Source organism: Macaca mulatta, chromosome 8 (assembly GCF_049350105.2).
Source record: "Macaca mulatta isolate MMU2019108-1 chromosome 8, T2T-MMU8v2.0, whole genome shotgun sequence".
NCBI classification, from domain to species: Eukaryota; Metazoa; Chordata; class Mammalia; order Primates; family Cercopithecidae; genus Macaca; species Macaca mulatta.
This window is the reverse complement of record NC_133413.1, coordinates 13,024,769-13,052,330: the sequence shown is the minus strand read 5'-3', so window position 1 is coordinate 13,052,330 and position 27,562 is coordinate 13,024,769. Positions and strand designations below refer to the sequence as shown.

The 27,562-nt window shown below is 37.9% G+C and overlaps 1 protein-coding gene across 2 annotated transcripts in view; it reads left to right on the top strand.

The window, feature by feature from the left end:
* Positions 1 to 25,171, top strand: part of LONRF1 (LON peptidase N-terminal domain and ring finger 1) — a 33,571-nt gene extending 8,400 nt beyond the window's left edge. The window contains exons 2-12 of one of the 2 annotated variants that reach the window (XM_028852361.2): positions 3,908 to 4,026; positions 6,204 to 6,326; positions 9,077 to 9,226; positions 10,085 to 10,325; positions 10,461 to 10,524; positions 11,812 to 11,926; positions 15,173 to 15,294; positions 17,711 to 17,869; positions 17,980 to 18,142; positions 21,210 to 21,362; positions 23,822 to 25,171. In XM_028852361.2, coding sequence (XP_028708194.1) covers positions 3,908 to 4,026; positions 6,204 to 6,326; positions 9,077 to 9,226; positions 10,085 to 10,325; positions 10,461 to 10,524; positions 11,812 to 11,926; positions 15,173 to 15,294; positions 17,711 to 17,869; positions 17,980 to 18,142; positions 21,210 to 21,362; positions 23,822 to 23,980 — 1,568 coding nt within the window. In that variant the 3' untranslated portion in view covers positions 23,981 to 25,171. Of the gene's footprint in view, positions 1 to 3,907; positions 4,027 to 6,203; positions 6,327 to 9,076; positions 9,227 to 10,084; positions 10,326 to 10,427; positions 10,525 to 11,811; positions 11,927 to 15,172; positions 15,295 to 17,710; positions 17,870 to 17,979; positions 18,143 to 21,209; positions 21,363 to 23,821 lie in introns of both variants that reach the window. The other variant, XM_015144777.3, reaches the window with a different exon arrangement.
* The last annotated feature ends 2,391 nt before the right edge of the window (positions 25,172 to 27,562 follow it).

The window sequence follows — 27,562 nt, the reverse complement described above, 5'->3', positions numbered from 1 at the left end:
TAAAAGAAGAGAAAATGGCAACATGAATTGAGCTTAAGGAATCGAATTTTAATGAATTTTCCGTAGTTCAGGAAACATTTATCAAAGCCAGGATCTGAGGATAAAAGGCAGTAAATAATGGAGTTCACAAATCTTTAAATTACTTTAATAATTGCCATATATATACAATGAAGGTACAGAATCGTAATAGCAAACATGCCATGGTTTCAGTGTGCCAAGCCCTGTTCTAAGTACTTTGCACCCATTAACTTACTCTCATGAGTAACCCTTGAGGTAGAGACTGTTACCAACATATTAATAGTGTGGAGGTAAACAGCTAGAACTCTGGAGCTGGCTTCCTGAGTTAGAATCTCGAATCCACCAATTACTAGCTGTATGATCATGGGCAAGCTCTCCGCTGTTTTCTATAAAAATGCGGACAATGCTAGATCCGTGTAGAATTGTGCTGAAGATTGTAAATCATTTAGAACAGCACATAGTGGTGTTAATGTTTTAAAAGCCCCTGAATTTTAAAGCTAAGGAAATTAAAGTACAGATACTACTTGAAATTTGCCCCAAGTCACAGTGAGTAGGTGGAGGAGCCAGATCATGCTCTTGGTGGTTATCATAAATTGTGGAGGAAGACGCAAAGCAAAGCATCTTGGGAGGAGATTGGTGAGCTGAGTCTTGCTGGATGATAAAAAGTTATCAATATAAAGAATGGTATGATAAGGGAGGAGCTCAGCACAGGAAGGAGGCATGAAATAGAATGGTATGCATGGGGCAGTGTGGGTAGTGAGGTATAGTTGGGACTTTGAGTGAGTGGGAGGTTCATAATGATAATTAAGGCTGGAGAGATGGGCAGGAGCCAGGCGTGGAGGAACTTGTACTAAATAATACCTGTTTTATCTTGTGGATGGTAAGGATGTAGGTAGAGTAGAACTGAAGGCCGGGAGACCAGTTAGCAAGCTATTGCAATAGTACTAGAGAGAGATTTGGGGAGCCTAACCCAGGGTTACTAGCAATAGGATTGGAAAAGGTCAGATTTGAGGCATATCATAGGAGGTGACATTTACAAAGTTGATTCTGATTTGGGAAGTTAGTGGTGTCAGTGATAGAGAATACAGTGAAAAATGCTTTTTTGGTGAAGAACATGCTGAGTTTGAGAAAAAGTATGGCAGGCAGTTGGAAATTTGATGAATCTGAAGTTAGTGTGAAAAATCAGGACTAAAGATAAAGATCAGGCAGTTAATTAAATAATGACCACTAGTACATCTGTCCCTGCTTCTGGTAGATATGGAAACAAGACCAGAGACACCAAGTGATTTAGAATAAGATCACAAAGTTAAGTACCACAGTCATATTCAATACAATTAGCCCAAACCATGTTGTCTCTGGATTTTTGTCAAAGTTGTCAATTTTGACAACTTTATCAAATTTTAACAACTTTTTTTGAAAATTTTGAAAATATGAAATTTTGTCAATTTCAAAAATGGAAAGTATATAATATGCCAGGCACTTGCTGGGTACTACAGATACCTGCAGTAATGGAGTGAGCACCAGGATCTTCCCTGATGGCGTGTGCAGCGAGGTGACTAGTTCTCTCTAGTGTCCTCAAGGTCACATAGCATACAGTAAATACTTATTGACTCTTTCAAACTTAAGTTAATGATACAGTCAGGACTGATTGCCATTTTGTTGCCTTTCTTGAAAGTTTACATGGAAGGCAGACCTTGTGTATGCTTTTCAAAGGGGCTCTTTTAGTGCACTTGGCTCTTTTTTAGAATTAAAAAGAATTTGAGATCAGTAAGTGTGATGGTCCTAATCTTTTTAAAAAAGTATTGGAAGTTTGAACTCACCTGATGAGGGTTTTGTTGTCTTTTTTCTTTTTTTTTTTTTTAAATCATTCAAAATAATCCATTAACACTGGAAATTCTCAATAAGAACATTACATACAAGGAGTTAGGGAGCAAGTGTTTTAAAATCTGGCTCTTTTTATCTCTAGGGTGTGCATCTTCTCTTCTTACCCCAACATATACTGTTTAGGACCTCCTTTAGGGAGATCTCAATATCCTGAAGTTTTCTGTGTGGAGAGGGGAAGGAATATGTCTTTTTTTGCTTTGGTCAGAGTGGATACATTTTATAGTTTGACTGTTTTTTCAAAGACAGGTCTTCTGAGTCACTCACTGCTGCCATAAAGAAACTATAAAGGTGATTGAGCAGTGAAGGCATGGATAAAAGGGGAAATATTCAACAGTTCTGAATGTGCATGGCATCAAATATAAAGGAGTGAGAACTTGATATATAAGAGAAAAATTGAAATTAAAAAAAAATAAAAATCCAAGAATGGGCTGCTTGGTGCTATAGTGAACTCCTTCTCGCTGGAGGTACTAGAGCGGAGTCTGTCTCAAGGATGCTTTTGGAAGCACCCCAGCTGTGGGTGGAAAACTGCACTTTCTGAGCCCAGTCCTTTATAGCCTGGAGTTTTTGATGCTGATGCTTTTACTACTCGTTGTTAGACTATTTTGCCATATATCGCTCTGTTTTTTCAACTCCAGTTGTACTTGACAAGTCAGTATTGCATGATGCTGTTTCACAGTAGAATTTTCTAGCTAGATTATAAGCTCCTCAAAGACAGGAATAATGTAAAACATTTTTGAATACCTACAGGGTCTAGGTTTGTGCTAGGAACTCTTAATTCTTGATTGATTAATCATATTGAACTTTTAATTCATATGCATTTTGTTCAGAGATAATTTTTCATTGCTTTAAGAAGCACCAGACAAAATACTCTAGACATGTCTTTTTTAAGAAGTAAAAAGTTTTATAAAATATTAATTTTACTCTTTAAATGTTTTCATTGATATAAAATTGTGGGAACATTGTAATTCCAGTTCTCAGGCACCAGCAACTGAAAGAGGCCTTCCAAAATTAATTGCTCAAGTGAGAGTTATCAATAGAAAAGCAGTCATCTAAAAACTAGAGTAAACCCGGCAGCTATTGATGAATTTTATTAAATTTTATTTAGAGGCATTAAGGTCTTTATGCCCATCTTACAATGAGTACCTTATGCTTTTAAAGATCTCAAAGATAGCTTTAAAATAAGAGTCAAGTTGATGTCATTTGTTGCTATATTAAAAATTAATTTCTTGCTTGGACATCAGTTTTAGAATCTGCGTACCTGTAGTAATTGATTGCAGTAGTATCAGTGAACCAGCTAAGTGTCTGAAATTCTGAATGCCATAAGATAATAATTTGGCTTCTTAAGTACAGATGTAGATGATAGTGAAACGAATAACAAAGCCTTTTTTCTCAGGAGTATTTTAAATTAAATATATTTTGAAGTGGGCCAATACCGTTTTTGCTAGTGGCAGGAATTAAAATTCGCTCTCTTAAAAGCTGACTCTTATTAACTCATTTCCTCCAGAATCAAGACTACTGTATACCCTCATAAGATTGAGCCTTTGTCAGTCCCTTGTCACTGTGGGAATTCCACATGCAATAGTTACACATATGGCTATTTTTATCAATGAGGACTTAGAAAGTAGGGTAAAAATATAAGATTTACTATAAAAAGGCAAATCTAAACATCTAAGAAAGATGTCTTCAAAATCTTTATAGACTACCCTTTGTTAAAAAAAAAGTTTTCTTAAGAGTGATTATTCATATTATAAAAGTATTTACAATATTCTGGAAAACAGTTTCCTCCACTAAAATGATCTACTTACAATGATTTGATACAACTTCTAGATAAGATTCAACATGTAAAATGGGTTGTGCCTGTACTGCCCGTGGCTTATAGACTTTAGTTTGGTGATTATTAACCCTGGAATCACTAAGTCATTTCTTAATCTGGTATGATCATATTTTGTGGATTATGTAATAATCTTTTAAAAATAATCATATCCTTATAAAATATTTATTTCAGAGCCCAGTGACTTGATTGTAAAAATTTACAGAGCGGAATCATATGCTGGTCTCCAAGAGTTTAAAGCAGCCATTGAAGATTTAAATGCAGTTCTTTTTCAACTTCCAGATTGGCCTGAGGTAAATTACTGTTTTATGTTTGCATAAATTGTAAAATTTCAACTATAGGGGACATGCATTCATTCACAGTTACGAATTTTAACAAAGTAGATGGTTGACTCCAAATAAAATACCTAGTGCTCCAGAAATGTAGGTTCAGCTAGGTGCAATGGCTCATTCCTGTAATCCCAGCACTTTGGGAGGCTGAGTTGGACGGATTGCTTGAGCCTAAGAGTTTGAGACCAGCCTGGGCAACATGGTGAAACTCTGTCTCTACAAAAAATACAAAAATGAGCCTGGCATGGTTGTTTGTGCCTGTAGTCCCAACTATTCGAGAGGCTGAAGTGGGAAGGTCACTGGAGCCCTGGAGATTGAGGTTGTGCCCCTGAATTACCACTGCATTCCAGCCTTGGTGACAGACCCCATCTCAAAAACCAATCTGGGTTCAGTATTTTGAGAGGATGAGTATCATCTCACAATTTTTTTTTAATAATAAGAGACTTTTCTTTCATAAATTAGGAACAAACAATTCATGGTACAGGAAAAAAAAGACTTTATTATACAAAATATCTGCAAAGAAATACAACTTGCCATATTGTGAAGATGGATGCAAACTGGACTTCATTGAATGAGATTTATTAATGGAAAGAGAATAGGTTCTTAAAGTTGGAAACTTTGTGAGGTATTATATGGTAACTAGGTGATTAGACAGTGATTTAATTCAGAAGATAGGGACAAAGGCAGTTGCCTTGCTCATGTGGCTTTTAAAAAGACTTAGGAATGTGTATGACATACAATCAGTTTACAGATTCTCCTTTTTATCAAATTGTCAAGGCAAATTAGTCCAAATGTGTTCTTTAAGATACAAGTTACTCTTTTATGTGACTTTTCCCCTCTATTCAAACTGTGCCTTTGAGGACAGTGTAGTAAGGCTGCTCTAAAAATTATAAATTAATTAGAGAAATGATACGAAGTTTCACGACGGCATGACTGGTTAGTACAAGGCAAATATATTCAGAATAAGAGGGCAGTGGTTGGTGTGCATGGCTTTAAAACTATTGAAAAGGAATCTTCTGGACTTACCACAGAAGTGATGTAATCAGAAAGGTTTTCTTCAGCCATTAAAGTGGTAGCTAAAAAACTGTTTGACTAGAACGTTCTTTAGGCTCCTCTGATATTAATACTAAGAATCTCTTTCATTCTAATCACATAAGCAAGGAATATTTAAAGCTTACCAGTTGATACTTTGTTGGTGGACCAACCCACAAACTGAATTTTGGGTTTATCAGTGATAATTAGTGGGATTCTAATTTTTGTCATAGAGTTTGCTGAACTCACATTACAAAGGAGAAAAGTGAAAGACAAAATAAGGGATTTATGAAAAGTGTTATGTCTATAAGTACTTTCTTAAAAAATAGCATGGGCAATTATAGATTCCTAATAACTTGGAAGAAATTTACCATATTGCCCTAAATCTAGGACAAAGTTTTTTTCACATTTAATATTTCTTTAATTTTGATGCATTCTTAAAGTCAGTATAATTTTACATGTAATTTCCTTTTCCCTCAAACAGTTCTTATTAAATCAATAATATTTAAATCAGTAATTTCCTTAAAGTGTGAGGACATAGTATTTCTGATCCTGCCAAGCTCTGACTTGGTGTGGAACTTTGGTCAAAAAGTCATTGTCTGGGCCTCAGTTCCCCTATTGGTGTTTCTCCAGGATGGTGTGTAGGTATGCCTTTAAAATGCTTTGGCCTCAATTATTCAGAATTTTAAAATCTGCATTTCCATTTTTTGTTTGTTTGAGACAGTCTTGCTCCGTCACCCAGGCTAGAGTGCACTGGTGTGATCTCAGCTCACTGCAACCTCCGCCTCCCATGTTCACGTGATTTTCGTGCCTTAGCCTCTCGAGTAGCTGGGATTACAGGTGCATGCTACCACGCCTGGCTAGTGTTTGTATTTTCAGTAGAGGCGGGGTTTCACCAGGTTGACCAGGCTGGTCTCAAACTCCTGAACTCAAGTGATCCACCTTTGTCAGCCTCCCAAAGTGCTGGGATTACAGGTGTGAGCTAAAATCAGCATTGCTTGGCCCAAAATCAGCATTGCTGAGCAAACTGTTGTTTTTCTTTACTTGATAATGACTTTTTAAAAAGCAATTCTTACCACAAAGGTTTTATATATGTGCTTTTATTGAAGGTCTACTTCAGGAAAGGAAAAGTGCTCTACGATGCTGGTTTTTTAGGTGATGCCTTACAACTCTTTCTTCAGTGCTTAGCCCTTGATGAAGATTTTGCACCTGCAAAGCTGCAAGTACAAAAGGTAATCACTTTACAAACAGTTACAGTTCAAGGTAGGGCTAAGAGACAGGCAGGGTTTTAAAAAAAAATGCTAATAAAAGTTGGAATAAGAACATAAGTAGTAAATAAATCTAACTTAGGAAGAAATGTGACAATTTGAGTGGTTTTCAGGTTCGTATACTTACTATATTGAGTTCGTAGTGAAATCGAAACATTTCATTCACAGATATTTCAGTGCATTTTTTGGGTCAGTTTTCTAATAGTTTGTTCAATCTGAGCCAGATCGATGGTCCTTAATTAAGCATTGCTATCACGATGTTCCTGCTCAGAAGCCTGATCGACCTGCCTTTTGCCTTTTACTTCAAGTCTGTCCTTGCTTACTCCCCAGGATTGCCAATAGTATTGCCCAGTCCACTTGTTTTGCCTTATATTTTTCAATACTCCATATGTCACTTTCCATACTTTGTTCTATTTGTGGTGTGTTAGTAGTTATTAATTTTTTAAAATAGGAGATGGAGGAAGGAAGGGAGCTGTCTGATGAAGTGACTTTGGGAAGCATTGGGTTAAGCCATGTTAATTAGGTTTCTCCAGAACATCTCATAGCTTTTGATATGCCAGCATGAAATAAAATAGCACTCAGCTCTTGCAAGACTTATTCACAGAATATCTGGAAAGAGTAGGGTCTTCAAAAAATTCTTTAAGAAAATCTATGCTAATACAAATTCAGGGTCCCAGTCATGATGCTCTCCTCCATATACTCAAAACATGCCACATTATTTATCACAGTTGCAGTGTTTCTTAGAGTGTGGCTTTTTGTCGGAATCATGTGGGGATCATGTTAAACCTGAAGAGCCCTGGGCCCAACTACAAGTCTTTGATTCAGAATCTCTGAAATCGGAGCAGCCATTTAAGAAGCAGCCCAAGAGATGTTTATGTACCCTGAAGCATGAGAACTTTGAGATTATTCTCAGATCTCAACCCCCTTAAGAATCCAGCTGGCATTGGTATAGCCTCTATGAGGTTTGTTTGCTTATACATTCTAGCCCACTGATTTAAGAAGAAAATGTTTACTGTTGTCTGTTTTCTGACTGTTCCATGTTCATTAGTGTTATCTTCTTGGTAAGACTGCAAAGTTTAATTTTAAGAGCATATGTTTCTGTATTTTGCATGCTGCCAGACATCCTTCTATTTCTGTAACTATTTGTTTGCTGGTTAATAGGATCAGGTGGATGCAAAACAAATAATGCTTTAGAATATTTTGTTTTTCTCCAATGTACTTTTTCTAAGTTGTGGTATAATTTACATATAATAAAATGCGTGGGTTTTACACTTCAGTGAATTTTGAAAAATGTATATATCTGTGTAACATTGTAACAGCATCCCAGTCAAAACAGAGAATATTTCCATCACCCTAGAAAGTACCTTCATCTCCTTTCCAGTAAATCCTCCATCCCCTGCTCCTAGAGACAACTACTGTTCAGATTTGTCACTGTAGAGTAGTGTTGCTTATTCTAGAACTTCATTGGAATGGAGAATCATACAGTATTTACTCTTTTGTGTCTGGGTTTTTTTTTTTTTTTTTTTTGCTGAACTATTTTTTAGATACATCAAGTCATTTTTTTGTTGTTGTCTAAGTATTCCATTATATGAACATAATGGAATTTGTGGTTTTCAGTTAGTAGTGATTTTCATTTGGATTGTTTCCAGTATTTTTTCCTGATATAAATTAAGCTGCTATGAGTATTCTTGTACAAGTCATTTTGTGGACATATGTTTTTACATCTCTTTGGCAAAAACTTAGGAGTGGAATTGCTGGGTTCTAGGGTGGATGTGTGTTTAATACATTTTTTAAAACAGAGGAAATATAAATGTGTATATACAGATTTTTAAATGTTTGCTTATTAAATGGAGTATTTGAGCACCTACCAAAGATACATGCTTTTATCTACATTGTTTATATTTCCATGAATGATTTGTGATTTATTCTGATTTTTGTATATTTGAAAGATAACAGCTGAAAAACCGAACCTCCACTTCAGACTTTAATATGTGCTGTATTTATAAATACAGATTGTTTGACAACCAAAAATATCACAATCCCTTTCATTTTATTCTAGCCACGTTATTCCCCTATCTTAGCCTGTTTCTGTTGGAGTTTTAGGCGTATTCCTGAGATAAGCACCCAGAAATCTGATTCTCCAGCTGTCTCCCAGTTTACTTCCTAGCTATTATAGGGAAGCTGCCATGGGGTGCTCCTAACCAACTATTGGGCAGCAGTAACTGCCCACACAGGTTAGTTGTTCAGTGAGAGATTAAATTGAGTGTATACAAGGAATTTTGTAGTTTTATAGTTAGAAGTCCAAGTTTAGTTTGCATAAGTGCCCCAAGGCCAACCTCATAAATATACATTGAGGTAAACGAACTATTTTGATAGGATAGGGCTCACTAAGATTCAGAGATAAATATTTAATATTTCTTTTAAAATCTTTTTATATTCCTTGTGTTAAAAGATCAGCCTTTATCCTGAGTCTTAACTACTCCCATGCCTTCCTTTCAAAGTTTTGAATAGTTTCTTTGCGGGTGATTTGACCCCGTGAGGCACACCTAGTTTTGCAAGACTTTTGAACTTACAGTGTTGCTTACCTTGTTCCTCTCCTGCTCATTAAACATAATGTCTGCTATAAACTTTCTAAATATTCTTAATTAGGTAAATTTATGTGAAATTATCCTTAACCAAATATTTTATATTTACCTTTAATATTTCTCTTACAGATTTTATGTGATTTATTATTACCTGAAAACTTAAAAGAAGGCCTGAAGGGATCTTCCTGGAGTTCATTACCATGTACTAAAAACAGACCTTTTGATTTTCCTTCAGTGATGGAAGAGTCTCAGTCTCCCAGTGAACCTAGCCCAAAGCAGGTATGGGGTGAGACGAGGTCATCATGAATTTAGCGTATCTATTTCTTTACAAGCTACGATCTTCACTTTCCTAGTTTCAAGTACTAGCACCTACTTAAGTACTTTTAACCTGATTAGTTATCTTAGTAGAATTTTTTCTATAGCCTTTATTTTACACTAAAATCTTTTATGTAAAATATTTGCTAATGAATCACAATTTTAGGTCACGTGAATGTCAGGAAACTTTTAGGTATTTAAAAATATGTATAGAACATTGCCTTTATGTTTCCTCAGGGTAGGAACAGCTGTGTTATAGCATAACTACTTTTAAACCTCATTATAATGTAAGTCAGCTTGATTTCTAGGGCTGTGTAAGTACAGTCATACCCTGTATCTGTGGGAGATTGGTTCCAGGACCTCTCACAGATATGAAAATCCAAGGATGCTGAAGTCCCTGATATATTAATAAAATGGCACAGTATTTGCATATAACTTATGCACATCCTCCTGTATATTTAAATCATTTCTAGGTTACTTATGATACCTAATACAATGTAAATGCTACGTAAATAGTTATTATACTGTATTGTCTAGGGAATAATGACAAGAAAAAGTCTATATATGTTCAGGCTTTTTTTTAGAATATTTTCTATCCCCAGTTGGATGAACCCACGGATGCAGAGCCTATGGATACGGAGGGCCAACTGTGCTGGCAAAAATCATTTACTTGTCACAGTGTTGGAATCAAGTTAGTGCTATTAAATGAACATTAAAATGAGCATTATAAGGCATTGAAATTTCATTTCAGTTTGATTCTTGGTGAGAGGAATAAAGGATAGTAAAGAAATATGGTTACCTTTGTTTATTGTATTTTTGTAGAGTGAAGAAATACCAGAGGTCACTTCAGAGCCCGTCAAAGGAAGCTTAAACCGTGCTCAGTCAGCACAGTCTATAAATTCAACAGAAACGCCTGCCAGAGAGGACTGTTTAAAAAGAGTGTCCTCAGAACCTGTTCTGTCTGTTCAAGAAAAAGGTGTTCTGCTGAAAAGAAAGTTGTCTCTTTTAGAACAGGATGTGATTGTAAATGAAGATGGAAGAAATAAGCTTAAAAAACAAGGAGGTAAACATTTTGCTCTACACTTATATAAAATAAATTTATTTAGTCAGAATAGTATTTAAAGTTTTTCCTAAAGAAGAAAACCCCATGTCTTTGTTTTAATAGAAACTCCCAATGAAGTCTGTATGTTTTCCTTAGCTTATGGTGATATTCCAGAGGAATTAATCGATGTCTCAGATTTCGAGTGTTCTCTCTGCATGAGGTAAGCATATAAAACTTTATAGAAGATGAATATTTCATGTTAGTATAAATAAAATACAGTGTAGATAAAGGTAATAATAGACAATGTAAAGTAACAGAATGCTGGAATAAAAATCAAAAGACATGAATTTTAGTCCTGGGTTTACCTTTCATGCCTTGGGCAAATAACTGAATCTCTGAACCTCAGGTTTCCTAATTTAGAAAGTGGGGTCAAGCTTTGCATAGCCTACATCTCATTGTTGTGAGAATCACATGGCTTCAGTATAAAAGGAATCTGGGAAATCGTAAAGTACTAAGTTAGTTATAGATATTATTATCGAAACTTACCTCTCTCCATGGTTTTAAATTTGGGTATGAATTCTAATTATGTATTTTATCTATATGATCCTATCTTATTAATGTATATTAACCATAAAATCTTTTTAAAGTAACATAAGGATAAGGATTTCCATTATTCAGAATGCTATAATTCTAGAAGACTAAATGTTTTGAAATAACATTTCTCATTTACATGAATTGTGTAGGATCAAAAGATTCATACGGGGTCAGGAGGCCTAGTGCTGGTCACATTAGGCTGGTAGCAGTTATATTCCTGAGCAAGTCTTAATTCTGAGCCTTGGTTTCTTCATTTGTGAAGTGAGGGGATTATACTAAACAGTTCCTAAAGTACCTCTAAATCTATTTCTAGCAAATTCAAAACTATCGTGTTTCAAAAAATAAGTAAAACTAGTTTTTCTGCAATGTTTGAATAATACATTTAGTATTAAGCCTAACATTTCTTTAGGATTCACCTGCATTATTTATTATATCATCTTTTTATGAGTTTTAAATCATAAGGCTCTTATAAACCTATTAAGGAATCATTTTTAAGTTGATATTAAAATGGGAATCTAAAGGCTATACAAAAGCTAACATAATTTTTAATGATGTATTTTACATTATTTATTTTGCAGAGAGTCTTTGAAATCTGGTATGTATTTTACATTCACTGCACATATCAGCTTGTACTAGCCACATTTCAAGTGCTTAGTAGCCATAGTGTCCAGGGGCTGTTGCGTTAGTCAGGACAGCTCTAGGCCCTTGGCAGGAGCCTCTGTTGATGGAGAACTTTTACAACATTCTGGAGGGTATGGTTACACTTATCATTGCCCCTTCCCTCCTCTCCTGCCTGCCGGGCCCTCCTTCTTCCTCCTTTAAATAGAGATTAGTGTTATGGTTCTATAGTAGTACAAGCTTTTCCAGTGGATAGTTTAATGTGAAAACTAACATGTATTTTGGTTGATTTCAGGTTGTTTTTTGAGCCAGTAACAACCCCTTGCGGACATTCATTCTGTAAGAATTGTCTTGAGCGTTGTTTAGATCATGCACCATATTGTCCTCTTTGCAAAGAAAGCTTAAAGGAGGTAAATATTTGTATATGTATCTGTTTGTTAGTCTTAAGTTTGGCAGCATGGTTTAATTTCTGTTCAGCCATAGAAATAGTGATGATCATGTTCAAAATTACATTCTGTATGCTGAGTGACTAACAAGGATAATGTCTTATTATCCATATGCTAATGTTGGAGAAAAATGAGGTTGAAGAGGATGGGGGGAAAGAAGACAGATGCTGAAGACCAAACCCCTTGTACTTAATTTTTTTTTTTTTTAAACAAAAGTGGGTATGGTTAGTTATCTGGTCAGGGATAAGTTCAATTTTGGTGATGACTATATTGGGGAAACCCTATTGCCATGCCTCCAACCCTCAATAATAAACCAGATTTGAGGACCGTTTCAGCTTCCTTAACATCTAGAACAACTTCGCTTAATAGAATTTTCTGCATTGATGGAAATGTTCCATATCTTTGCTGTCTGATATATTAGCCATTAGCCACGTTTGCCTTTTAAGCTTTTAAATGTGGTTCGTGCGACTGAGGAACTATATTTACATTTTATTAACTTAAATTTAAGTAGGCACATGTGACTAATGGCTACGACATTGGACAGTGCAGCTCTAGAAAAGTGGTAGACTGGAAAGAAGAGAGGGAGGTACAGCTTCCTATACCCCTTCTTGTAGAGTCAGTGATTAGTGCTAATAACCTGTGATAGGAAAGTAGCTAGATCTCAGCGGGTGTCTTCTCTAACTGATGAGAAGAGAGCACCCTCTTAATCATGCTCGAGTGACTGCAGATCACCTACGGTCAGGCTACAGCCCGTGATTCTGAAAGGCAGTTGCAGTTTGTAGCATTGATTGGGGAAAGTGATTCTGATGATTGACAGGATTGCTTAAAGAAAAGTATCTTCCAAATATGAATTGAAAAATTCATAAAACCATTATGAATATACATACAGTGTTTCCTATATAGAAAACAACTCAGTACGGATGTCATAATAGCATGTCTGTTACTACATTTGAGATGTGTCTTACATATATATGTAACAAGCTGATATGTAAAACAAAAGCATATTTACAATGTTCTCAAAGTCAGGAAACATCAGAGAAATTTATTCTTAAAAGAGTTTGTTAGTTCCATTTTCAGCTAATATGTCAATGTTTTTAGATGAAGTACTCTAAACATGTTATTTTTCCAGACTTTATTTAAATACTCCCCAGGATAACTATGATGCTTGTTTTTCCAGATTAACTGTTAGGTTGGTGCAAAAGTAATTGCGGTTTTTGGCATAATATTAGATCCATTGCTTTGATTAGGGATATTCCTTCTTTAAAAAATGCCTGGAGATTGAAAAATATATATTAAGCATATTTTTTGAAAGTATAACTAACATACTATTTAGCAATATCCTGTTTCCAACTTTGAAGATACCCTGCATAATATAATTTGTAAATTCAAAATACATATACTTTAAAAAAATATTGGTATGCTGTTCAGTTTTACATTTTTCCTACTTGTCATTTTATTTTGCTCATTTTTCCATTTCCATCTACTTTAGATACATGATTTTTATAGCAGCATAATAGTCCAGTGATTTAACATTTCCTTGTTGTTGGATATATAAGGTTTCTTGTTCTCTTTCTCATATAGCATGCTTTTGCCAACATCATTTAAAATCAATGATTTTATGCATCTTTGACTATTTTCTTAGGTTAAATTTTTGGGAGGTGCATTATGGGATCAAAAGCCATATATTTATAAAGCCCTTGAAACCAATTGTTGGATTGCCTCATCCCCAGAAATGTTAACATTGATTCAGATTTTTATCAGTAACGTAAGAGAGGTTGTATTTCCCTAGATTTTGAAACATCTTCATTAACTTAATAGAAAATGATAATGGAATTGCTTTTGTAATGTCTAATTTGATTAATTTTAAGATAAACACTTATTATCTGTGTATGTATTAGCTGCTCAAGGCCACCTCTCCCCATGATCCCCTGACCAGCAGCATCTATCACCTGAGAACTTGTTAGAAACATAGATTCTCGGATGCTACCCCAGATGCTCAGAGACTCTGGTGTGGGACTCAGTAGTCTGTATTTTAACAAGCCCTGATTCATGCTCAACTTTGAAAACCACCACCAATTTCCCAACCTCTCACATTTCCCCATCTGTTCTTCATTGGATAATGACAAAACCCTTGCTTTTACTGACTGCAGATTCAAGGATGGCTTCATGTTGTGATTGTTTCCCAGGAGGTTTTCCTCACTAATTTTATGAAATAAATATGTATTGGGCATTTTCTTTGTACAAAGTTATGTGCACACACCCTGACCATGTCCCTGGCCCTACCCTAAGCAATTTTTAGTTTTAACTACAGAGATGTAATGTATCTGTGTACATCTACTACATGCTACAATGCCTACTATGTGGTGAAAACAGTAAAATATGGGTTCTTGGGAGAGAAAAAAATAACTAAGGAAGAGTTTGTGAAAAAGGTAAAATTGGAGTCAGACCTTGAAGGATAGACATGTTTTTCATAGGCAGGAGTGAAAGAGATGACTTATAAGTTGGAATAGAGAATGACACAAAAATGCACGAGGATAGTACTTTTTCAGAATATTTAGGGGGCAGCGCAAATGTACGATTTTATATAGAGCTGGGGTGGATGGATCGTATAGGAAAAGCAATATCTTGATAAGGTCTGAGTGATAGTGTCCCAAGAAACGCACCGTCCTTGGGTCACTCAAGGACAGAGTCGAGGTCCACTCCTCTACTCAGTAGTGGGTGACAATGGAAGAAAAATCTGAAAGAAAAATTATCTAGAGACTGTGTCTGAAACTGGGAACAGAACAGATGTTTTGCTTTTCTTATATAAGGCAAATGTGTTATTTTATTTATTCCTTATCTCCTTTTTGTATCTCAGTTAAAATGACAGTTTAGTGCCCATGAGCTGTCAGATGGAAAAGGGCCTCTGTTATGGAAGACAGCGGGGCAGGGCCCTCTGCAGCTCATAGAGGAGCTGTGGTCACAGCAGGAAGCAGTTCTTCTGTACAGGACTTGGTTCAGGTTGCAGCCAACTATCTTTAATGCTCTTGAGCAAAGCCTTAGACAGGTTTTTTTGCTTAGCATCATCCATTGTAATGTTCCCCTCACTAATTAATCCAGAATTGATGGTATAAATATGTAATAAAGGCTTTAATATATCAGTTAACTGTGTTGCCTGTTTTATACTGTAGGAAAACCACTGCTGGAATGTAAAATAATATTGTCTTTTAGTATCTAGCAGATAGGAGGTACTGTGTCACACAGCTGTTGGAAGAATTAATAGTGAAGTATCTGCCTGATGAACTGTCTGAGAGAAAAAAAATATATGATGAAGAAACTGCTGAACTCTCACAGTAAGTTTCTTCTCATAAAAAAAAAATTATGAACTACTACCCTTTAATAGTAAGGGAAAACCTCACCGCAAGCTGGATCCTGTCTGTAGTTCATCTCAGTCTAGTCAAGAAGTACTGGTCAGTTTCTGTGGTCCTCAACAGACAGAATTTTATAAAAGTTCACTTGGTAACATCCGGATGTTTTACAGGGAGTGGTTGACTCAGCTCTGTGGGCTGAAGCAGTATTTTAGGCGGAGGAGGAATTTCCTACAGTGCCATCAGGCAGTGGAATGGGAAATAGAGAGGGGGCGCCAGTGACAGTGACATTGGTGGTGATGGCAGCTCTCATGTGTCATAGTAGGGCGAGAGGAAGGTCTAGGGTCAGTAACCTAGATTGGCAGGGGATTTTCTGTCACATGGAGGCCCGGAAGGGGCTTTCCAAACTTTGAGATCTGAGATTGAAATTGGAAGAGAGGTGTTCAGGGCCAAATCCTCCCTTAATGAAGATACTGACTGGGAGCACAACTGAGTTGGTGTCGGGAGGGTGAAAATCTCAGAGGTAACTTTGGGATTTGGTAATTCAGACCACTCCGCAGAGAACACAGCAGCTGATGGAGCTGGGTAGGCAGGGCAAGGCATTGCTCGTTGTCTCTTTTCTGTTTTTCTTTCCCATTTTTCTCCCTTTCTTTTCCCTAAATGTCTTTCCCTCTGACCAGTCACTTGGGTCTCTTTAAATTTTATTCATGGGTTTTAAATTTCTTTATTTCTTTTACTCTCTTTTAATTGAACACACTAAAAAGCAAAATTATAATTTTTGTATGCTGTTTTATTTATTTAACAACTTTTTGTTTCCATTACTTTTCAAAATATAAATTGAACATTTTATATGTCACTTTCTAACAAAAGCTGTGCTTGTAGACTCTCCTTTTTCAACCTGTGTCCATCAGATGTCTTCAGTGAGCCAGGGGCCCTCGTAGAAGAAAGATTGCCACTCTTTTCTTTATAGAAATAGATATTGATTTGTCTTCTTACAGAATTGGTATTTTATTGTGTGATTTACAAAATACTCTGATGTGACAATCATGAACCTTTCTGATCAATGCTGAAGCATCTAGATTTAAGAAAGCTGCAGTTTGACTTTTGCAAATTTAAACACAGTGACACAACCAGCCCGCCCACAGAGGAGTGGTAGACTCAAAGGACAGAGGAGGGAGTCGCACACAGAGAGCTGCGTGTTGGAGAGAAGAGAAGCGTCAGGGTGTCCAGCTGCTTACTAACGAGGCTGTTTTTTAAAATACATATTTTAAACATGTTTCATCTTATGTGTATATAAGTAATTGATGGTCATTTTGAAAAAAACTCAAAAATACAAATGAGCATTTTAAAAAAAGCCATAATCTGCAACCCAAAGGGAATCAACTATTGGCATTTTGACATACGTATTTCCAAACTTGAATGCAGTATGTATAAACAGGCTTTAAACAAAGGTGGGATCATGTTATTCATGATCTATATCTAAAACCTGTTCCTCTCATTGATATAAGCATTTCTTCTAATTCAGTTCATACACATCATCTTTTAATGGAAACATAGTATTCTGTTTTACCGATGTACCATAATTGATCTTACTAGTCTCCTCTTTATGCTTCTACATTTTGGTTACTACCTATATTGCTACAGTGAACATTCATGTAGCACTTGTCCACTCATGTCTGAAAATAAGCTGGTTGGTTCCAAGAACATGAACATTTCCTGCCAACAACATAAGGTTTCTGCTCTCTGTAGCCATGTTCTTTAGTGTGCCTGTGCTGTTTCAGACTGCCCCCATGCTGCCAGTTTTCCCATATCTAAGACAGGACTGGGCATTGCCTTTATCCTTCTCTTTCTTTCTACCACTCTGGCAATGAAAAATGTTATATCATTTTAATTACTTGGAAAAAATGTTATCTCATCAGAATATGTTTTCTGATCTTGCGTTTGAAAATACTTTAATGCCTAAGAATTTTTAATTATTTGCTTTTTGTCTGTTGTGGGAGTTCACTTTTTCTTACTGTTATCTAAGAGTAACTATAAGTGTTTGGATAAAAGATATTTATTGTCATATGTTATAAATATTTAAACAGATTTTAATATAAAATATTATAATAAATTGATTCATAAAGATACTTAGCTCTGTAAGATAATCTGGTGTCTTAAAATTCAATTTATAAGTAAGAGGATCACAGCAGATTTTTAGTATTAATATTTCATCAGTGTGAGCTTAATGAACGGGGTGCTGATTCTTGTTCTTGCCAAGAATAAAAACCACCTTATTTAGAACTTATTCTTTTTTTGTTTTACATTAGTTCATTACTGTTATAAACCTCACTCATTTTTTGTGTGTGTTTGGTAATATTTTTCTTGTATGAACTCAATAATTAAACTGTTTTTCCCTCAGCTTGACCAAGAATGTTCCAATATTTGTTTGCACTATGGCCTACCCCACTGTGCCTTGCCCTCTCCATGTATTTGAGCCAAGATATAGATTGATGATTCGAAGAAGTATACAGACTGGAACCAAACAGTTTGGCATGTGTGTCAGTGATACACAAAATAGGTATGCTTTTTGTGAACTAAAATATTTGTATTTATGTTAGACCTGTCAATATGGATGAGAACTTGCATGTTTATGTTTCCACTTTGTTACTAATCAAGGTTTTCTTTTAGTTTTGCAGATTATGGTTGTATGTTACAAATTAGAAATGTGCATTTCTTACCTGATGGAAGGTCTGTGGTTGATACAGTTGGAGGAAAGCGGTTTAGGGTTTTAAAAAGAGGAATGAAAGATGGATATTGCACTGCCGACATTGAATATCTGGAAGATGTTAAGGTATTTTAAAATATGCTTTGCCAGCATACTTTAGTGTATCCTGTTCCAGGGATTGGTACAGGCATGCAGGCTATTTTCTAGGCGCATGAACCAGTTCTTCTTATCAGAGAGCCTTACCACTGTTGAGAATGCGCTCCAAGTTACCTTTTTCGTATCTTGCTCTGCAGTTGTTGCACATTCTGAGAGAACTTGGAAGACTAGAACATAGATTCTCTTTATTTCTACAGGCTTAACAACCAGCCCAGTGCCCTAGAATGTATGTGTATATGTACACATGTGCATGTGTGTATACACATGATAGGTACTTAATAGTGGTTAAGTTGAACTTCCAGCCCATCTAAGTTTTGAAAGGTTTACATTTCTGCCCTGTTTTATTGAATGTATTAGTAGTTGAAGCTGATGGAATTAGTAGATTGAAACTTCATGTAAATGTAAACACATCAAGTCTTGTAAGAATTGTTTTATATACTCAGATTGTTCTTGTGCCTAAGATAACCTTAATGATAAAATAGAGTTGAATGCTGTGTGAAGACCCTGGGGCAGACATAGAAAGCACTGTCAGTGTACATGTTGGTGATATCTTAGCAGGGTAGCGGTTTTGTGATGTCTTTCTAGAATAGGGTTAATGTGGCCCTTTTGATGTTTGCAATACCCAGTTTACCTACTGCAGTTAGTTTAGGAACCAGAAAAATGACTTGTGATGCTATAAATACCAAATTGAAGGCAATTTCTTTTGGAAAGGCATTATAAAAACAGATCTTATCCCGTCACTTGTTCATTGATCTGTTTAGGCCCTTCATTTCAGTCAACATTTATTGGATATTGGCATTAGGTATTTTCACAAACATTAACTCATAGAATTTTCACAACTCTATGAGGAAAGTATAATTCAGAGGTGTTAATTAATTTGCCTAAGATCCTATAATGTAACAAAAATGATTAAAGCAAACTCTCTGACTCAGGCTCTGAGCTTTAGCATTATGCCATTTGGCTCTCTGCTGATAAACCTGATTAGTCTGACATTGGCTGTCCTATCTTATTATAAAAATGCATTGGGGTACTTTGCCCTGTGCAGTTGGCCAAAAGTATTGTGTAAGTTGAAATTTTGAGTTGATTGGTATAATCTGTGCCAACCTTAAGCATACTTAATTAATGGAATCACTTGCTAAAGGTTCTCCTTTGTAAAGTTAATAACCCTATTTCAGTTTCATGTAAAGTTATATCTTCACATATTGGATTTGATGACAAAATCACTTGAGTATATGGCTAAATTACATGACTATATGTATTAATACTTATAAACATGTAGGCAATGGAATCACATTCTAAAAGTATCACAGATTTGATATTTATAAACTTGTATAAATTTTTTTTATAAATTTTTTTATAATTATAAATTATTTATAAACTTGAGTCCTCTTTGTGGTCCTCGGAATGTCCAGTAATTTTTCCTCATCATAATGTCTTCATCTATATAGTGATTTTCTTGTCCATTCTGGAAAACCTTCTCAGATTTGTTTTTTATAGCAAATTTTCCTCTTCTTATAATAATTCTGTTTTCTGTGACTTCTAATGAAATTTTAAAATCTGTTAAAATTATCACAGTAAAGTACTTTGACTTTAAAAGCTTGCTTTTAAAAGGGAGCTGGCCAAAAAGCAGGCAGAGACGCTTTTAAAGTCTCTGCCTGCTTTTTGGCCAGCTCCGTTTGTCATCACAGACTCTTATAATTGTTATCATTGCTTGTTTACTAGAGCCTGTCATTTGTTTTCTTGAATTTTGTGAGGGTGCAGAGTAGATGCTTAAAAAAAAAAAAAAAAAGATTAAACAAGTCGTAAGTTTTGTTTCTTGCTCCTGTCAGTGTATGTTAGCAACGGCCCAAATCTTGTGTAGTCATTTCAGGGCCACAATTCTTCAATTGTGTGGCTCCTCTACCTTTTTTAAAAGTTTATTTTTATTGTGGTAAAATATACATAAAATATACCATTTTAACCATCTTTAAGTGCACACTTCAGTGGCATTAAGTATAGTCACATTGTTATGCAAAAAGCAGATGCTCTTTAAACTTTAGTTTTAGTTTTCACTTCACATCTTTCCGAAGTAAAAAGTATGCCTTTTAGTCTCTGGTGTGCTGTAGTCTCATTTTTATGTTTCAAAATGTTTTCGGAGTCCCTTTGTTGTTTTTATATGAGTCATCCTTGAAGTATGAAAGGCTGAGTCAGGCCTGGTATTTTTTCAGATGAGTTTGTGCATATGAGACAGAGCAGGACCTGGCACGTAGCAAGTGGGATGTAAGTGTGCATTAAAGAAATCAATATAAGATGGATGAGTTAAACTTAGATATTCCCACCTGTGTTCTCTGAGACTACCCTTCTATCTCAGGCTGGAAGCCTGATGCAATTAATTTTACATTTGCAGTTTGGTGACCCAGTAGTCTAAAGAATACACTGAGGGGTTCCAGAGGTAGCCATAGCCTTGGGCCTTTCCAGCAGAAGTTCATCATTGTGTAACTGACTCTCTGACATACTGGCTTTATATGCTAACTTATTTGTTATAGCTTTTTGTTTGTGTTTGTGTTTTGACCCAGTTCCCTAGCAAAAGATGTAACTGTGCGTGGACTCCTCCTGTTACTACTTTCTGTCATGTCATCTACACCCTAACCACTCATCTTTTCTTTTTTGTAGCAACTATCATCCACTTTTTTGTGCCACTGCTTTCAAAAGCCATTGATCCATAAAGACAAAAGGAATTCCAAATTAGTGTAGACCTTTGAACCAAAACGCACTCTCCATCTTACTCCTCCCACTTGGGGGCTCTTGGTAGGGTTCTGCAATGTTGCACTGCTAAGTCAGCAAGGTTAGGCATAGGTCAGGCCTTGCTGTCTGTCTTTAGTCTGGTCAGCCCCATATGAGACAGAAATATGTAGTACAGCATAGGAATAATACTCTCTGGGAGGTCAGCACTGAAACAGATATTGCCCTGTTCTTCTGATGCCTTTTTCCATTTGTGTCAGTTGGCATATGGATGGGGGATTAGACACAGAAGTCTTACTGACTATTGTATTTCTAGGTTGAGGATGAAGATGAGATTAAGAATCTCAGAGAGCTTCATGATTTGGTTTACTCTCAAGCCTGCAGCTGGTTTCAGAATTTAAGAGACAGATTTCGAAGCCAAATTCTTCAGCACTTTGGATCAATGCCCGAGAGGGAGGAAAACCTTCAGGTATGGTGGCTTTTCTCTTCTAACAAAAGTCACTTTTTTGTAAACCCAAATTTGCAAACTTCTACATTTGTTTTTTCACTGTCCTTTCTGCACTACATTTTCTTTGACTACCCCCTCCCCCGCACCGGCCCCACCTGGTTTAGAATCATGAGTGTTCTAGAGCAGTGGTATCCACTACATTCTGTACAGGTAGAGGCTGGAAATAGGTGTCAGCTGAGATGCCTGTAGCAGGGAGTGCCAGAGAGGGAGCAAGGCCTTAGGATTTTTAGGAGGGGTAGGAAATTAAAAATCGGATGTTACTATCTAGAAACTGTGACTGTGAGACAACTAACTATGCCTTCAAGCCCATTGCCTGTTGTTATTCTTTGACAGCAGCGAGACTTCCCATTTTCTATACATTTAAAGCATCTTTTCTCACCTTTCTTTGTATCTCCCAACATTTGACCCTACCACTTCATTTTTGTCTCTTCGTGTTTAATACCTCACTCCTCATGAAACTTACTCTCTTAATCTTGCTGGTACTTAGGGTTTACACTTAAGCTTAGTCTAATGAATGTGTATCTGGCACTTTCTGTGCAAGCAAAACTGCAGGAGGCATAAAAGAAGGGTCTGGTTCCTGGAAAATCTGATCATAGACTCACTAAAGCACTTCGTTTTAGGCATAAGCATTTTGAATTGAATTAAACGTTTTTGATCAGAAGGTGATAGACTTTACAAAGGAATGGCTGTCAGTAAATATGTGAAGATGGAGAGATAATAGATCTCATTGTAATGCACATTGCCTCATTCCCGTTTTCAAGGGTTGGTCTATGTCTGTCTGAATCCCAAGTGAATCCTTCACCTCAACTTGAAACACCAACATTAGGCCATCTCCAAATTTAGTATTCATTCTGTTTAGCATATTATCAGTTGCCATCTATTTGTTTTAACTGATTACTTGAATCTGATTAAACATTATAGAAATAGGCTTTGATAAGAACAACATTGAATAAGAAATTTTAAATAACAAAACAGCTTATAGAAAAATTCAACGTAACTTTCCCATCACCTTCACCACCCTTGCCTTTGATTACCCTGTCCTCTATCACTGCTTTCTGATAGCGATGTTGTGTGAGTTAGGATTCGGGCAGGAAAGCAAAAGCAACCACTCTTCATCTTTCCGGAATGAAGGGTTTAATGCAGTATGTAGACTTGATATAGTGGTTGGGAGAGCTGTGGAGTGAAGGTCAGGGTGTCACCTACAGAAGTCAGGGAATCTGCCAGCAGAGATCCTGCATCAGAAACAGCCAACAGGGTGCTTCTGAAGAACTAGCGGGGAAGTGGCTATAATTCTTAGTAATCCCAGCGAGTCCCCACCACTATCTCAGTCTACAGCAGTGGAGGAAGGGGTTTCCAGGAGCTCTCTGGAAAGTTCCTGCCCACACTTTGCAACAATCTTCAGAGGATAATGACTTCTCTTCCAGCTTCCACGCCCCACAAGAGTGCCTTTCATTGGCCAACTCTAACCTGGAACCCTATGGCAGAGGGGATTCTGGGAGACAGGTTCTGACGTCTCTGGAATGCAGCTGAGGAGGTAGCGATGCCTAGCTGACAGCAGACAATACACAGATAGAGAAACCGAATCTGAATCTAGAGGGGCCTACTGAGATCAGCACTGATACCAAAGCTCCTTTTGTCATTCTGAAGCTTTATATTTTAAGTCCGATAAAATAGCAGTTCAAGGTTCACTGAACATGACTTACAAATCGTTTTATGGAAATTTCTAGTTTTTTCAATAGCTAGTAGCCCTTATAACATCACTGGGACCTTTTTACTGGAGATATGTTTCTTTTTTGAACAAAAATGGAAGGTGGGGCCTTTTCCTTCTATCTTTCCAAGGGTTCCCTCATACTTTGAGGAAATTTTAAATCTCAATTAACATTTCTTAATGCTTTAAATATATAGCTCAAGAAAGTGGCTGTCATCTAGGGGCATGTTGCCCCCACAAGATATTTGGCATTATCTGGAGACATTTTGGGCTGTCACAGCTGGGTGGGAAGGTGCTACTGGCATCTGGTGGATAGAGATCAGAGATGCTGCTGAATGTACTCTAGTGCATAGGACAGCCACACACAACAAAGAATTATCTGGCTCAAAGTGTCGGTAGCCTGGGGTGGAGAAGCCTTGCTTTCAGGCAGTGCAATAGGAGGAAAGAGCGCTTGTTGACTATGGCGAGTCAGGTCTAGATTTGAATCTCGGCTCTGCCACATGTTAGTCAAGAGATCTTGGACAATTTACATTACATTGCTGAGCTTCAATTTCCCCCATTTTATACTGTGCATAATTGTTAAGGACATTGGAGATAGCACCTGGTGCACAGTAAAAGTGTTCAATAAATAGTAGTTTTTCGGTAGTTTGCTACTGTTGTTGTTACATAAATCCTTGTTTTATTAACGCTATGAACTGTCCATTGTTTTTAGGCAACCCCTAATGGACCCGCATGGTGTTGGTGGCTTCTTGCAGTTCTCCCTGTAGATCCACGATACCAGCTGTCGGTTTTGTCAATGAAGTCTTTGAAAGAACGGTTGACAAAGATACAGCATATACTGACCTATTTTTCTAGAGACCAATCTAAGTAACTGCTTGGATCTCCCTTTAAAGTTACCCTAATCTGGCTGCATCAATGGCCAGATTGTCCGCTGCCTTTGCACATCTAGTGCTGGTTTCAGAAATGTAATGAAACTTTTCTTTTTCCTTCAACCTCCTGAATCTTGTGGTTCTGCAAATGAATACCTTCGACTAGGATTTAGACCACTAAGAACTTGCACAGAAAAACACGCAGTGAATGTGTGTTAAACCTCTACATTGTGAAGTTGCACTATGTACCATACTCTAAAATGAAATAAGAACTCTGTGAGAGTGTGCGTGTGTGTGTGTGCGTGTGTGTGTGCGTGCGTGTGTGCGTGCGTGCTTGTGGGGGTTGGGTAGTGTGTGTGCATTTTCTCTGGCTTTAAAATTTTAAAACAAACAAAAAAGCCATAGAGAGCAGAATTTGCTGAGGGTCATTTGTTGCCCAAGTTTACAAGAGTAGCGATACAAGTTTTTGGAAATTGAATTTGCCTCAGATATATCTGTCCTAATGCTTATATTTGCACAAATATGTAAAATATCGTGTTGAGGATCATTCTTTGTTGGAAATACTGCTCTTGCTGAACTGTCTTGACCATTGACTATGACACAGTTTCTTATTTATGTAAATACTTGCATCACAGTGGCCGACAGGCATTGGATGCAGAACCTAGAGCCAGTTTTCAGGAACAACTGTAAACCTGACATGGTACTGTGCATCTATTCATAAAACACTCAAAACTGTGAAAATATGGTTTACATTTCATTGTACATAAAGGTAAATGGAGAACTCAATTCAGTACCAGTTAGTTTGTACATTTTAGGGGGCTTTTCACATTAACTGCCCATTTATGTAATTTATAGTTTGACATGATGTGTTTTAAAAAAAAAATGCATAGTATAAACCCATTAAGGATCTGGGAGAAGAGAAGAAGTTTAATATAGAACTAAGCTTTTAAAGTTTGTTTTTGTTTTTAATTCTGGTCTCGGTGCAAATGTTAGTTATGCCTTATTCATATCACAGTTAGATGACCATGCTGCGACATGGTTTATATTCATGCTGCCCTAGAAACTTTTGTAATTATCTGTTGCAAATTTGTGACTGTCCTTATTAACTTTCTTTTATGTAAGTAATTTGTAAAAATTTCTTAAAATTTTTGCTTTTGCTTATTTAATTTTGAATAAAAGCTAAATTCCTAATACTTTTTCTTAAATTGTAGGTCAGTGTTATTAAAAGTCAGTAGAAGAACCAAACTGCATATGTTAAAGAACAGATGAGTTGGCCGGGCGCGGTGGCTCAAGCCTGTAATCCCAGCACTTTGGGAGGCTGAGACGGGCGGATCACGAGGTCAGGAGATCCAGACCATCCTGGCTAAAGCGGTGAAACCCCGTCTCTACTAAAAAAATACAAAAAAAACTAGCCGGGCGAGGTGGCGGGCGCCTGTAGTCCCAGCTACTCGGGAGGCTGAGGCAGGAGAATGGCGTAAACCCGGGAGGCGGAGCTTGCAGTGAGCCGAGATCCCGCCACTGCACTCCAGCCTGGGCAACAGAGCGAGACTCCGTCTCAAAAAAAAAAAAAAGAACAGATGAGTTTTGCTTATGGTTTGGTGGCATTAGATATATGCTGTGGTTTCCAAAAACTTTGGTCATTTTTAATTTTTGAGAAAAAAAGCAATTTATTGAGGATTTAGGCCCTAGAACCATCCCTAAAGCACTATTTTTCAACCTTTTAAAAATCCATGTCCCTTTAGGGTAAGGCTAAAATTCTTACTTTTATGCCTCACCATTTGAGACTTCTCTTGGTGACATAGACTTGACCGTTTCTGCCCCCAGTTCCTCAGCTAGGATTTTGCAAATGTCAGTCAATCTTTTTTTTTTTTTGAGACAAGATCTTGCTCTATTGCCAAGGCTGGAATGCAGTAGCACAGTCATAACTTGCTGCAGCCTCAAACTCCTGGGATCAAGTGATCTTCCTGTCACAGGATCCTTGGGGTGTCACTTTGCCAGCCAGAAACATCTGTGGCCGGTGGTGCCTTCTGCCTGAGTATTGCTCATGCCCACTGGGCTTGTTCTGGCCACTCAGCCTGGCAGGCTGTGCTTGGCTTTTGCTTCCAGTCTAGATCCCACACCTGCCAAGAGCGAGCCAGGCACGGAGCAGCGAGGGGTGTGTGGGCAAGTGCATGCAGGGTCCAGACACTGCACACAGCCAGGCACACCAGGTGCTGTGTTGGTGCAGGCAGCTTCATGCGAGGCTGCAGCTGGACCAGATGTACCACATGTGGCTTCCACTGCAGGCACCCACATCCGGATAAGGGGAACACTCTGGCACCCGGAAACTTGGAGATGCCAGCAACCACAGAGCTCCAAAGAGGGTGTCACAGCCCTGGCTTAGGGACCCCTTAGGTCTGGACTCCCCAAATAGCTGCAGCTCTTCTCGTCACCCACAATGTGGTGAGTGGTGGGGCGAGGGGGGTGCGTGTTTCAGCCCTGTTTGTGTTACAGTTCTTTCAGTTTCACCATTTAGCAGGTCCTGAGTTCTTGCCCTGCATCCAGGAAGAATGAGGTGCACAGACAACTGGAGGGTGAGCAAGGCAGAGAGGAGCTTCATTGAGTGATAGAACAGCTCTCAGGAGACCCAAAGTGGGTAGCTCCCTTCTGCAGGCAGGTCATCCTGGAGTGTCCAGCTTTCAGTGGAGAGAAGACCCTCATTAGGTAGCTCTTTTCCATAGGCAGGTCATCCCAAAGAGTGTCCAGTTCTCAGCAAGGAAGAGACCCGAAGTAGGTAGCTCCTTTCCACAGGCAGGTCTTCCAGAAGAGTCAAGGAGGCCCGCAGTGGGTAACTTCTTCCTGCAGCTGGTAGTCCTGAGGGTCTGTTTTGAGTCTGAGTGAGTCTAGGGTTTTTATGGGCTCAGAAGCGGAAGTGTGTGCTGATTGGTCCATGGGCAGCCATGGGTGGGTTGGGGGGAAAAAGCACCTTACGTTCTCACTCCAGACAGTGGACTCCACCTGGAACTTGGAGCTCAGGCCCCAGGCTTCAGGCCATCCCTGGCTTGAAGGTCAGGTTTTACCAGGACCCACCCTTTTCCATCCTGCCACCATCAACATGCCATCCACAGCAACCAGGCTGTTCCTACCAAGGGGCACCTGCAGGCTTGTGCCAACCTGCTCTCAGTGCCCCCTCGGCCTCCCTCCCCTGCTTGTTGGTGCCCAGAATTCAAAGGGGGCCAAGGTGGTGGGACTAGTGTGTCAGCACCACCTTGCACACAGACACCCAGCCAGGTTGAGATAGCACCTGGGTTCAGCCTCAACTTTGCTCCAGAATTGGAGCAGGTGCCAGGAGTGGGGAGAAGCAGGAGCAGGCACTTCTGAGCCTGTGGTGGCAGAGGGGCTTCCAGGAGTGCAGGGATGCCCATGTCTGGAGCCATAGCTGGGTGGCTGCAACTGCGCCCAAGAGTGTGGGTCTCCTGCCCTGCCAACTCAGTAGGGGGTGGGGCTCCCACCTGTTCCCACCCCTACTGGCTCCACGGAGCATGATGCTTCAGACAGGCCACTGCTGCCATCACTCCTGCCTCAGCCTCCAGAGTATCTGGGAC